General features: G+C 42.9%; 1 protein-coding gene across 15 annotated transcripts in view; it reads left to right on the plus strand.

Moving 5' to 3' along the window:
* LOC118360900 (neurexin-1a-like) overlaps positions 1-13,456 on the plus strand; it is an 819,333-nt gene that overhangs the window by 246,514 nt on the left and 559,363 nt on the right. For 9 of the 15 annotated variants that reach the window (XM_052470649.1, XM_052470658.1, XM_052470697.1 and 6 more), the window contains 3 exons: positions 5,568-5,869; positions 8,425-8,448; positions 9,595-9,756. In XM_052470649.1, the coding sequence (XP_052326609.1) occupies positions 5,568-5,869; positions 8,425-8,448; positions 9,595-9,756 (488 nt within the window). The remainder of the gene's footprint in view (positions 1-5,567; positions 5,870-8,424; positions 8,449-9,594; positions 9,757-13,456) is intronic. The other 6 variants (XM_052470667.1, XM_052470669.1, XM_052470696.1 and 3 more) reach the window with 1 other exon arrangement.

The raw sequence follows: 13,456 nt of genomic DNA on the forward strand, positions 1-13,456 counted from the left end.
TCCCTGGAGGCTGATGTTAAACGCCTAGCTGCGGATTTGAAAAAGGTGAAGGAGAGCTGTGTGAGTCGAGAGGGATTCTCTCGCCGCAATAATCTGAGACTTGTATCGGTCCCAGAGTCCGCGGAAATGCATCGCGCCACGGATTTAGTTTCCGGGCTGCTGAAGGATGTTCTTGCCTTAGACGAAAAGCCCCTGATTGATCGAGCCCACCGGTCGCTGCGCCCAAAGCCCCGGGATGGGAAGAGGCCCCGTGACATTCTTCGAGTGCACTTTTTTCAAGGACAGAGCTTTTCCATCTACCAGGACTACTCCCCCACTGTTTCCAGGCAGCGCGCAGCTTTCGGACAGGCCAAACGAGTACTTCGGGACCATCCAAGTGTGAAGTATGGACTGCGATTCCCGGCCCGTTTATGGATATCTCATGAGGGTAAAGACTACACATTTGAATCTCCGGATGAGGCTATGGCTCACATTCAACGTCACATCAAGAAGTCTTGAATATGCTCGCAGGTCAGCAACTGTTGCTTGCGAACTGTGGATAGTAAGTAACCCACTTGTGGTGCAATTATGTTTAGATATAACAGGCTGGTCTTGTATAGTTGGTGAAACTATTCAGGCTTATTTGATGTGATCTAATGTTTTGATCATCTAGTGTGCGTGCCTTTTCTCGCTCACCTATTTAATTTGTTTACACATTGTCTCAGTGACTCAAAATATTTTTGGTTATTTGTTTGCTGCATCCGTTTGCATTGACCCAGTAAAAGGTAAATGTCTCCCGAGGCTACACGGTTTTTGGGGCCTCACTTTAATTTTAAAAGTTTTGAGCGTCATTTATGCCCAGCAAACGTTCAACGTTGCGCACACGTAGTTTTTTGGTATTGGTTGTAAGCTGTCTCAGCTTCAACTAGACTACTATTATAATTACTATTATTTTTGATTGTCTTACTACGATTTCCATACTTCAAATTAGATTTTTGACTGAGAGCCTTTATGCATTTTTTTTTCTCTCAATGCCTGTTATAAGACTGGGAATACAATTATATACATCTACAAGTGGTGCTTTTGTCATTCCGTTTGCACAAGGGATCCGCCTTTTTTTTTATTTGAAAAAAATAAAAAATACATACAAATCTTTCTTTTTTTCTGCTTGATCCACTAACAAAATGTGACTTTAAAGAGTGGGACTGTGGGTTTAGGTTTAAGACCGCACTCTCACAGACATACTGTGCGAAGAGAACATGTTCTATTTAGGCTTGTACCTCGTTTGGGGAGGTATTGTCTGGGACGGGGGGAGGGGGTGGGGGGGGGGGCAGGTTGAATTGTTCAGTTCTAATGTTGTCATTCTGTCTTTTTAGTTTTTTTTTCTGATTTTTTTCTGTACTTTTTCCAAACATTTACCACCGTACATTATTACTCTGAGACAAGTTATTCTGGGGGTTTTGGGTGCTCATTGCTTTTCCATTCTATGCTCTAATGACAGGGTTGAATAACGGGAATGCCCAGAGGGGCCAAAATAATATGATCAAGTACATTTCTTGGAATACCAAAGGGGTTAACAACCTGGTGAAGCGTAAGAGGGTGTTGACACACTTAAAGGGTTTGAATGCAAATATTGCATTTCTACAAGAGACTCACTTGAGGACTGGTGAGCATTTTAGGATGCGTAAGGACTGGGTTGGTCAAGTGTTCCACTCAAACTTTCATAGTAAATCAAGAGGTGCTGCTATTCTGGTTGATAAAGCTACTCCCTTTGTAGCTTCTGAGGTTATTGCTGATCCTAAGGGACGATACGTCATAGTAACCGGTCATTTCCCAATTGGGATGACACAAGCTTAATTTCTTCCTTTCTGTCTGCTATTCCCAATTTAGATTCTCATTTGTTGATTTTAGGGGGGGCTTTCAACTGTAAAATGTCCCCAGTTCTTGACAAGTCCTCACAAACAAATACAGGCCCATCTAAATGTGCCCTACTTATTCAATCCTTTCTTCAGAAATATGCTATGTTTGAGGCCTGGCGTTTCCTACATCCTACAGATAGACAGTATTCCTTTTATTCTCATGTTCATCAAACATACTCCCGGATTGATTACTTCTTTTTGGACAAAAAACTTCTGCCTAACCTTCGGCAGTGTACTTACGAGAGTATTGTTATCTCTGACCATTCACCGTTAGTGCTTGAACTAGAGTTTCCCCAGCAACCTCCTATTTTACTCTCAGATAAGGAGTTTATCAATTTAATTTCTTCTGAAATCACCTTATTCCTAGAAACTAATTCAACACCAGGTATGTCCTGCTCTACCATATGGGAGTCTCTCAAAGCATACCTACGTGGCCAAATTATTTCTTATACAGCCAACTAAAACTTCGGGACCTGAGCGAGTCCATAGCCACATTGGATGGGAAGTATGCTACGGATCCTTCCTCTGATCTGCATAAAGAGCGCCAACTACTCCAATCTGAATTTGATGAGCTTTCTACCTTGCGAGCTCGATACAAAGTCTATGAACAAGGCGACAAGGCCAGTAAACTCCCTGCACATCAGATCCGTAAATCTGAGACCTCACGTTTAATCCCACAAATAAGGACCCTGTCTGGTGCCACCACAGTTATACATAAAGAGATCAATGATCAATTCAAACAGTTTCACTCTGCGTTATACACCTCTGAATCCCCTCAAGACCCTTCGCTGATTGATTCCTTCTTTAATGGCTTGAATATGCCTTCAATTGATACAGACTCCCATGACTGTCTAGAAGAAGTATTTACACTTGAGGAGATTGCAACAGCAGTGTCCGCAATGAAAAGTGATAAATCACCGGGTCCGGACGGTTTTCCAACCGAATTTTACAGGACGTTTTCTGGTCTGCTTTGCCCATTCTTGTCTCGACTATTTGCAGAGTGCCTTAATACTTCAAAGCTACCGCCTAGTCTTTATCAGGCTTCAATTTCACTAAAGAAAAACAAAGACCCCCTGGAATGTGAATCCTATCGCCCAATCTCGCTTTTAAACTGTGATTACAAAATCCAATATTGGTGGGTTTTGTGATGAATGAGCCATCTGATTCAATGAATGATGGAGCAGAGTTTGCCTTTTTGGCCAACATCTCATTTAAGGACTCCAAAACCTTTTACTATCATTATTTATAGAATTGATTTGTTTTATAGTATAGTTTCTTCTTATTTTTGTTCTGTTTAGTCACATGATTATTTTTGAATTTGCAGTAGGTTTGCCAATGGGCATACTCATTTGCCATTCCCTTTTCCCACCTCCCTCTCAACCATAATGTTTTTCAATTCCACAACATTTCATTGGGGATTTAACTGAGGTAAGCAATTACATAAAGTGCAGCTTTGGGTTGCTTCTCATTACACACCATAGACCATGACATATATTTTACATCATCAACATAGGAAGCTCTACAAAACCTCTTGTAGAACCTCTTATACACAATATTAGGTCCAGTCTTTGGAAGATAGGGCTACCATATTTTGATCACTACATCCAAAGCATTTCAGTACTGCTTCACAGCAGACTTCTGCAGCATTAGTAACGATATGATCAATACATGTCGATTTCATTCCCGTGCTGTTTGTAAATACCTTGGTAGGTTGACTGAACCAAGTTGCAGTCACTGGCTCCAATTTGAAACCTTTTCTTGAGTGGGCAGCTTGATGAAAACCATTCAATATTTAGGTCACCCAGAAAATATACCTCTCTGCTTGATAATGTATCAAATACATGATCAAGCATTTCACACATGTTATCCAGATACTGACTGTTAGAACTTGGTGGTCTATAGCAGATTCCCACATGAATGGACTTTAGGTGAGGCCATATAATTTATATTATACAGTATTTAACATGAGATCCCCTCTAAGCTTAACAGGAATGTGGCTCTGAATATAGACCGCAACACCACCCCTGTTGGCATTTCTTTTCTGTAGATGTTTTAACCTGTTATGGCTCAAATCCCGATACCGGGATCGATATGACAACTACCAGTGAAAATAGAGGGCGCTAAAATTCAAACCACAGAAATCTCATAATTACAATTCCTAAAACATACATGTGTCTCATATCATTTTAAATCTATTTTCGTTGTTAATCCCACCAAAGTGTCCGATTTCAAATAGGCTTTTCAGCGAAAGCACAGCCATTTTCCAGCAAAATATAGCCTTCACAAAAACCAGAAATAAAGATAAAATTAATCACTGACCTTGAATTATCTTCATCAGATGACACTCATAGGACTTCAGTTTTGGAAACTTTAGAGTGTTTTCTATCAAAATATACTAATTATATGCATATCCTATCTTCTGGGGCCTGAGTAGAAGGCAGTTTAATTTGGGCACGCTTTTCATCCAAAATTCAAAATGCTGCCCCCTACCCTAGTGAAGTTAGACACCATATGTCAATGTGGGATATTTTAGCACTTATCTGGGATGTTTGATTGTTGTGATTGTTTTACTAAGTGGCTTATCATAAGTAGACATGGCAGTGATATTTATGTTTGAGCTGATAGTGCAGGGTGAGCTGCACACAGTGGACTTCCTACTAGGGCACACCGCCTCGGTTCTAACTTTATAACTCTGGTTCATAGACACATGATTACTGCATACAGTAGTTATTAGCTCGATAGAGGCATTCAGGGGACTTTGAGAGACATAAATTAGGATGCTTACATTATGAATTCCCAAAATCCTGGGACAATGTACATTTGATGCAGCACTACGACAACTCAGCGACATAATGGTAGGGATTATCTGAGCTGGGATGGGGTCATTGATAAGTCAATGTCTCAAAGCAGCCTTGAAATGTGTGGACAGAATCCAGGAGCCAAGACGTGAAATTATTGGCCACTTTTTGGAATCTTTTAGAGCTAGAATCAGTTCTATAAAATCAATTTTCAGCAGTTCCGAGCTAACCCTCATGATCTCGTTTGACCCCACATGGACTATGACAGCGTCAACCCTCGGTAGCTGCCATAGAACGGTAGAAAGCAGCCTTATAATGTCCTGTACTTATGCTCAAGGATAGCACAGAGTTTCACACTACCTGGTCCATGGTACCTGGTCCACACTACCTGGTCCACACTACCTGGTCCACACTACCTGGTACACTACCTGGTCCACCTTTTTGAAATCTTCCTTTATATTCTGCACAGCTACATCAAATCAAATGTTATTGGTCACATACACATATTTATCAGATGTTATTGCGGGTGTAGCGAAATGCTTGTGTTCCTAGCTCCAACATTGCAGTAATATCGAACAATTCACAACAATACACACAAATCGAAAAGCAAAATAATGGAATTAATAAATATATACTAAATATTAGGATGAGCAATGTCAGAGTATGAATATATATACTGTATGACATGAGTAAAACAGTATATAAACATTATTAAAGTGACCAGTGATTTCATGTACATAGGGCAGCAACCTCTAAGGTGGATAGCTAAGCAGCCGAGCTACAGGAAATGTCGGAGTTGTTCCTCTTCCTTCACTTCTGAGGTAAAACTCAATGCCTCTATCTCTCTCTCTCTCTGTGTGTCATCTTACAGGAAAAGAAGACTACGTGGCGACCTTCAAGGGATCTGAGTTCTTCTGCTACGACTTGTCCTTGAACCCGATCCAGAGCAGCAGCGACGAGATCACCCTGTCCTTCAAGACGTTACAGAGGAACGGTCTGATGCTTCACACGGGGAAGTCTGCAGACTACGTCAACCTGGCCCTGAAAAACGGAGCTGTATCGCTGGTCATTAATTTGGGATCTGGAGCCTTTGAAGCTCTGGTGGAACCAGTCAATGGGAAATTCAATGACAATGATTGGCATGATGTCAAAGTTACAAGGAACCTACGTCAGGTAACAGTACAGAGGGGGACTGCCATGGAGACTGAGCTACATTTGATTGAATTTGATTTGATCTGTAATAAGACATGAGGAAGGTGGTGCTGCATTTGAGGAGGGACACATATAGACCAATGGTAGGCATCGATAGAGGACAGACTGGAATATCAGAGGCATCAATAGTGGAAAGACCATGTCACTTTGTTCAGAGAAGCTGATCTCTGAGTCATCCATTTATTTTCCCTCTATAGTTGTGGCCACAATGGACAGCCTCTATTGACTATTAGAGGATCAGCCTTTTCCTTGGTGACCTCTGGGTCTTTGGCTGCTTAACACATGCTATTTGTAGTGAAAATACAAAGCACGCGAAGATGGATTTTTATGTTAGAATACGGCTTGGAAAGATTGCTACAGTTACAACCCCAAAAAAGTAAACCACTGAATTAAGAAACATATAAGCAACACAGTTTACAAGCGACACAGTTTGCTTTATGCCATATAGGTGGAAGTACATAATATAATGGCTTTCCTTTAACTTGTACAGCATCTTACCAACACACCAGCTCTCTAGATGTTTTCCTGCTCACAGCATCCTACCAAAACACTAGCTCTCGAGATGTGTTCCTGCTCACAGCATCCTACCAACACACCAGCTCTCAATATGTGTTCCTGCTCACAGCATCTTACCAACACACTAGCTCTCTAGATGTGCTCCTGCTCACAGCATCCTACCAACACACTAGCTCTCTAGATGTGTTCCTGCTCACAGCATCTTACCAACACACTAGCTCTCTAGATGTGTTCCTGCTCACAGCATCCTACCAACACACTAGCTCTCTAGATGTGTTCCTGCTCACAGCATCTTACCAACACACTAGCTCTCTAGATGTGTTCCTGCTCACAGCACCTTACCAACACACTAGCTCTCTAGATGTGTTCCTGCTCACAGCACCATACCAACACACTAGCTCCCTAGATGTGTTCCTGCTCACAGCATCCTACCAACACACCAGCTCTCTAGATGTGTTCCTGCTCACAGCACCTTACCAACACACCAGCTCTCTAGATGTGTTCCTGCTCACAGCATCCTACCAACACACTAGCTTTCTAGATGTGTTCCTGCTCACAGCATCTTACCAACACACCAGCTCTCTAGATGTTTTCCTGCTCACAGCATCCTACCAACACACCAGCTCTCTAGATGTGTTCCTGCTCACAGCATCCTACCAACACACTAGCTCTCTAGATGTGTTCCTGCTCACAGCACCTTACCAACACACTAGCTCTCTAGATGTGTTCCTGCTCACAGCATCCTACCAACACACCAGCTCTCTTGATGTGTTCCTGCTCACAGCATCCTACCAACACACCAGCTCTCTTGATGTGTTCCTGCTCACAGCATCATACCAACACACTAGCTCTCTAGATGTGATCCTGCTCACAGCATCCTACCAACACAGTAGCTCTCGAGATGTGTTCCTGCTCACAGCACATTACCAACACACTAGCTCTCTAGATGTTTTCCTGCTCACAGCATCCTACCAACCCACTAGCTCTCTAGATGTGTTCCTGCTCACAGCACCTTACCAACACACCAGCTCTCTAGATGTGTTCCTGCTCACAGCATCTTACCAACACACCAGCTCTCTAGATGTGTTCCTGCTCACAGCATCTTACCAACACACTAGCTCTCTAGATGTGTTCCTGCTCACAGCATCCTACCAACACACTAGCTCTCTAGATGTGTCCTGCTCACATGGTAGTGGATTGTTTCTTTTGAAACACCACACCGACAAAGAGGTTTAAAACAATTATATAGATAATTTGAGTAATGTTAAATTTGAATTGATTTGTCAAAACATTAGAATGCATAATGAAAGTGCATGCTCAACAGGGGAATCCAATCTCCATTATTCTTCTCATTTTGTGTCAGGGTCTTCTTTGCTTTGTCTCATTGCAGTAAAGTGATCCTAAAGTCCATCCAATAAGACCAATATTGAGGTACAGCACTGTAAGATGAGATCCTGACCACCGTCAGGGATCGGTAGGAATCGTGGTCCAAAACCTGAAAATCATGAAAATAGTCCAATGAAAATGATTATATAATTAACCCAAAGCATCCAAAGATAAAGAATAACGATCTGAAGGACTTTCGTTAAAGAGGGTCGAATGATGTGCTTTAGGCATTCTCTCTTATTAACCATTTGTTGTTGATGCCTACCCAGGGCAGTCCAGTCTACATGGACAGTCCCATGTAGACCATAGGGAGTCATCGAGCGATCCAATACGAGCTAGTTCACTTCCACTGTCTTCCTTAGTCTATTTTTTTTCTTGTAAAAATAACTTATTTTGCCCTTTTTTACTCTATGTTACTAACATGCTTTGAAAAACAACAACTAACATGTCATTCATGGAATGTGTCATACTACTAACCAATATATTTTTTAAACGTTTATTAACAACAACAACAATGTGCTAACTTTTGGTAGTTAACCATCATCTCTTTTTTGAGTAACTATCGTTATTCTGTTGACAGTTTTTCATTTCCTTTCTCCCCCCTCTCCACAAAGCACTCAGGCATTGGACACGCTATGGTAAACAAACTCCATTGTTCGGTAGATATCATTCTAATTGTTTCTTAGTTTGGGTTTGCCGTGTGTTTCTTTTCTATCTTTTCTTACTGTAGACGTCATTACCAAAAAAAGGGGAACTGCGGTTGGTACTCTTTCTGCTTACCTTTTGACCTCCTTTTTATTTTGACACTATTTTCATCCGTTGGTTGGATTTCACCACTTCCTGTTATTTTCACTTCCTGTATCCTGTCCAATCACATTTTTAGGAGCATCGTTTCAAGCCTTTTGCATCAAGCAGTGGTTATCAAAGGAGGACCAATGTCTGTCTCCTGGCTGGCTGGCCGGATGCTCATTGGCTCAGCCAGTGATCTATTTCCCATTCACTCTGCATGGCATGCGCTCTGAATGCTGCTCTGTACGCTGCACATGCTCATACTACTCACTATTCGTCCAGGGCAGCTGTCGTTTTCATTGGTGCTTTTTCTTCTGGTCCTTGCTGGTGATTTTTCATCATCTGCTTCTGCATGCATCCGACACGAGCGCAAAGTGTCAGCTTAAATCGATTAGCAAACACTATCTTGGGAAATTTTTATTTTGTGTGTTTGCATGCAAAAAGAAAATACTAAAACGCCTTACTTTTGTATTTCTGAAAAAAATAATTTCTGGTATGTCATTAACCAAACGCTAAACATGTGGTTGTGGCTTCTACTTGCTTGTTACTTTCTATATGTAACCCACTTGCACGCTATAGTTTAGTTTTTTTCTGAAAACAAACTGCTGATGAACTTTTACTAATATGTAAACTTAGCAAAACTAACCAAGATAACATTCTACTAACACCATTTTTGTGTCTGCTGAAATTACTTTGAGTTGCAGTAGGGGCTAACTTACTAACACACTTAGTCTTGGGCAACTAAATAACTCCCTAGCTAACTCGCTGTATCATTCCCTTGGAGGGCTAGCCATCTACTTCTCAAACTACTAATCCTAAACTGGACAGAATAAACCAAAACCAACAAAATAAAAAAACAGACATGAAAATGGGTTCCTATAATCTTTACCAAACATCTATAGTAGAACAATTATGTGGCAAAAAAAACACTGGACTGAGAACTCTGATAGGCTTTCAGAGTATAGCGTGTCCTTTCCCTGTGCTTTGTTGTCTAGGTAACTATATCCGTGGATGGGATACTGACCACCACAGGGTATACTCAAGAAGACTACACCATGCTAGGCTCCGACGACTTTTTCTATGTTGGCGGGAGTCCTAGCACGGCTGACCTGCCTGGATCACCTGTTAGCAACAACTTTATGGGTTGTCTGAAAGAGGTAAACACCCACACACTGCACAGTGCTCTCAGGGTACAGGGAGTGGGCATCACACCACACACTGCACAGTGCTCTCAGGGTACAGGGAGTGGGCATCACACCACACACTGCACAGTGCTCTCAGGGTAGAGGGAGTGGGCATCACACCACACACTGCACAGTGCTCTCAGGGTAGAGGGAGTGGGCATCACACCACACACTGCACAGTGCTCTCAGGGTAGAGGGAGTGGGCATCACACCACACACTGCACAGTGCTCTCAGGGTACAGGGAGTGGGCATCACACCACACACTGCACAGTGCTCTCAGGGTAGAGGGAGTGGGCATCACACCACACACTGCACAGTGCTCTCAGGGTACAGGGAGTGGGCATCACACCACACACTGCACAGTGCTCTCAGGGTAGAGGGAGTGGGCATCACACCACACACTGCACAGTGCTCTCAGGGTACAGGGAGTGGGCATCACACCACACACTGCACAGTGCTCTCAGGGTACAGGGAGTGGGCATCACACCACACACTGCACAGTGCTCTCAGGGTACAGGGAGTGGGCATCACACCACACACTGCACAGTGCTCTCAGGGTACAGGGAGTGGGCATCACACCACACACTGCACAGTGCTCTCAGGGTACAGGGAGTGGGCATCACACCACACACTGCACAGTGCTCTCAGGGTACAGGGAGTGGAGTGTACAGTACATCACTGTGAACGCGCAAGAATGTACTTTGTGGAGTGTACTTTCTTCTTAATTTTATTTGAGCCATCAGTTGTGTTGTGAGAAGGTAGGGGTGGTTTACAGAAGATAGCACTATTTGTAGTTGTGTCAGATAGGTTCCCTCAACCTCCCAACCTCATAACTAGCTATCAAGAAGCCATTTCAGTCTATCAATCAAGTTAGAGTAACTAACTTGTCTAACTATCTTACCTGGCATGCCTGGTTGGTAGACGTTCAAAAAGCAAGAAATAACGTACTGAATAATGACCTGAATAAGACCTGAATAATGACCTGAATAAGACCTGAATAATGACCTGAATAATGACCTGAATAAGACCTGAATAATGACCTGAATAAGACCTGAATAATGACCTGAATAAGACCTGAATAATGACCTGAATAAGACCTGAATAATGACCTGAATAAGACCTGAATAATGACCTGAATAATGACCTGAATAAGACCTGAATAATGACCTGAATAAGACCTGAATAATGACCTGAATAAGACCTGAATAATGACCTGAATAAGACCTGAATAATGACCTGAATAAGACCTGAATAATGACCTGAATAAGACCTGAATAATGACCCGAATAAGACCTGAATAATGACCTGAATAATGACCTGAATAATGACCTGAATAAGACTCACATTCCTTTATATCTTTTACCCAGAGCTTAGCAGAGAAGCATTTTTCGCTTCTTTAAAAAAAACAGAATGATACAGAATGCTCAAGAGGGATGCTTAGATATGTGGAGAAATATACATTTTTTTTACATAAAGTTAAGCACAATGATTATAGCTGTAGATTGCAGGAAAAAAGCTGTGTCAGTTGTTTGAAAAATGGTAAATTCTCCAAATTACGGACGAGGGGGATGAAGCCCCCCCAGACCACACCCCTCTGGACCACCCCCAGTCATCCTCACATATATTGTTCCCCCCAGATTTTTGGGGTTCATGATGTCCCTTGTTTTATTAGGTCAGTGCCAAATCTGTCCCAACACTCCATATATCTATCTCCCTGTCATACCTCAGAGGGGGTGTTCCTGCCGAGACAAATGTGTTTTCAGAACCTAAAGCAAAAGTTCTAAATCGGTTACAACATATTTTGGTGAACACACATGCTATATATATATGCGTTACAATCAAAAGATAGACGCAGTGCCGTTTCTATAATATCAGGATCTGTCAATTCAAGATCTGACAGTTCTCTGTACTTTCCAAAGACGCTTCGCGATAATATTATACATATTGAAGATATTCATCGATCCTGGACCATGCTGATAAAGGGAGTTGTTTCAATTTTCCCTTTCTACGTTATTTTCTGCTTAATATTACATTGGCTGCTTAATGGGATGCTGACCCCAAAAATATTTTCACATCAGCAGCCACCAAGGAATACAGTCTTATCTCGAGACGTGACATCAGCAGCCACCATGGAATACAGTCTTATCTCGAGACGTGACATCAGCAGCCACCAAGGAATACAGTCTTATCTCGAGACATGACATCAGCAGCCACCATGGAATACAGTCTTATCTCGAGACGTGACATCAGCAGCCACCATGGAATACAGTCTTATCTCGAGACGTGACATCAGCAGCCACCATGGAATACAGTCTTATCTCGAGACGTGACATCAGCAGCCACCATGGAATACAGTCTTATCTCGAGACGTGACATCAGCAGCCACCATGGAATACAGTCTTATCTCGAGACGTGACATCAGCAGCCACCATGGAATACAGTCTTATCTCGAGACGTGACATCAGCAGCCACCATGGAATACAGTCTTATCTCGAGACATGACATCAGCAGCCACCATGGAATACAGTCTTATCTCGAGACATGACATCAGCAGCCACCAAGGAATACAGTCTTATCTCGAGACGTGACATCAGCAGCCACCACAGGAATACAGTCTACTCTCGAGACGTGACATCAGCAGCCACCAAGGAATACAGTCTTATCTCGAGACGTGACATCAGCAGCCACCAAGGAATACAGTCTACTCTCGAGACATGACATCAGCAGCCACCAAGGAATACAGTCTTGTCACGTCTCGAGATAAGACTGTATTCATCAGCAGCCACCAAGGAATACAGTCTACTCTCAAGATGTGACATCAGCAGCCACTAAGGAATACAGTCTTGTCACGTCTCGAGATAAGACTGTATTCATCAGCAGCCACCAAGGAATACAGTCTACTCCCGAGACGTGACATCAGCAGCCACCAAGGAATACAGTCTACTCTCGAGACGTGACATCAGCAGCCACCAAGGAATACAGTGCACTCTCGAGACGTGACATCAGCAGCCACCAAGGAATACAGTCTACTCTCGAGAGCCGTACAGACATCAGCAGCCACCAAGGAATACAGTCTACTCTCGAGACGTGACATCAGCAGCCACCAAGGAATACAGTCTACTCTCGAGAAGTGACATCAGCAGCCACCAAGGAATACAGTCTACTCTCGAGACGTGACATCAGCAGCCACCAAGGAATACAGTCTACTCTCGAGACGTGACATCAGCAGCCACCAAGGAATACAGTCTACTCTCGAGACGTGACATCAGCAGCCACCAAGGAATACAGTCTATCTCGAGAAGTGACATCAGACGTGACATCAGCCACCAAGGAATACAGTCTACTCTCAAGATGTGACATCAGCAGCCACCAAGGAATACAGTCTCTACGTGACATCAGCAGCCACCAAGGAATACAGACATGACATCAGCAGCCACCAAGGAATACAGTCTACTCTCGAGACGTGACATCAGCAGCCACCAAGGAATACAGTCTACTCTCGAGACGTGACATCAGCAGCCACCAAGGAATACAGTCTACTCTCGAGAAGTGACATCAGCAGCCACCAAGGAATACAGTCTACTCTCGAGACGTGACATCAGCAGCCACCAAGGAATACAGTCTACTCTCGAGACGTGACATCAGCAGCCACCAAGGAATACAGTACTCACT

This window comes from Oncorhynchus keta, chromosome 2 (assembly GCF_023373465.1).
Source record: "Oncorhynchus keta strain PuntledgeMale-10-30-2019 chromosome 2, Oket_V2, whole genome shotgun sequence".
NCBI lineage: Eukaryota > Metazoa > Chordata > Actinopteri > Salmoniformes > Salmonidae > Oncorhynchus > Oncorhynchus keta.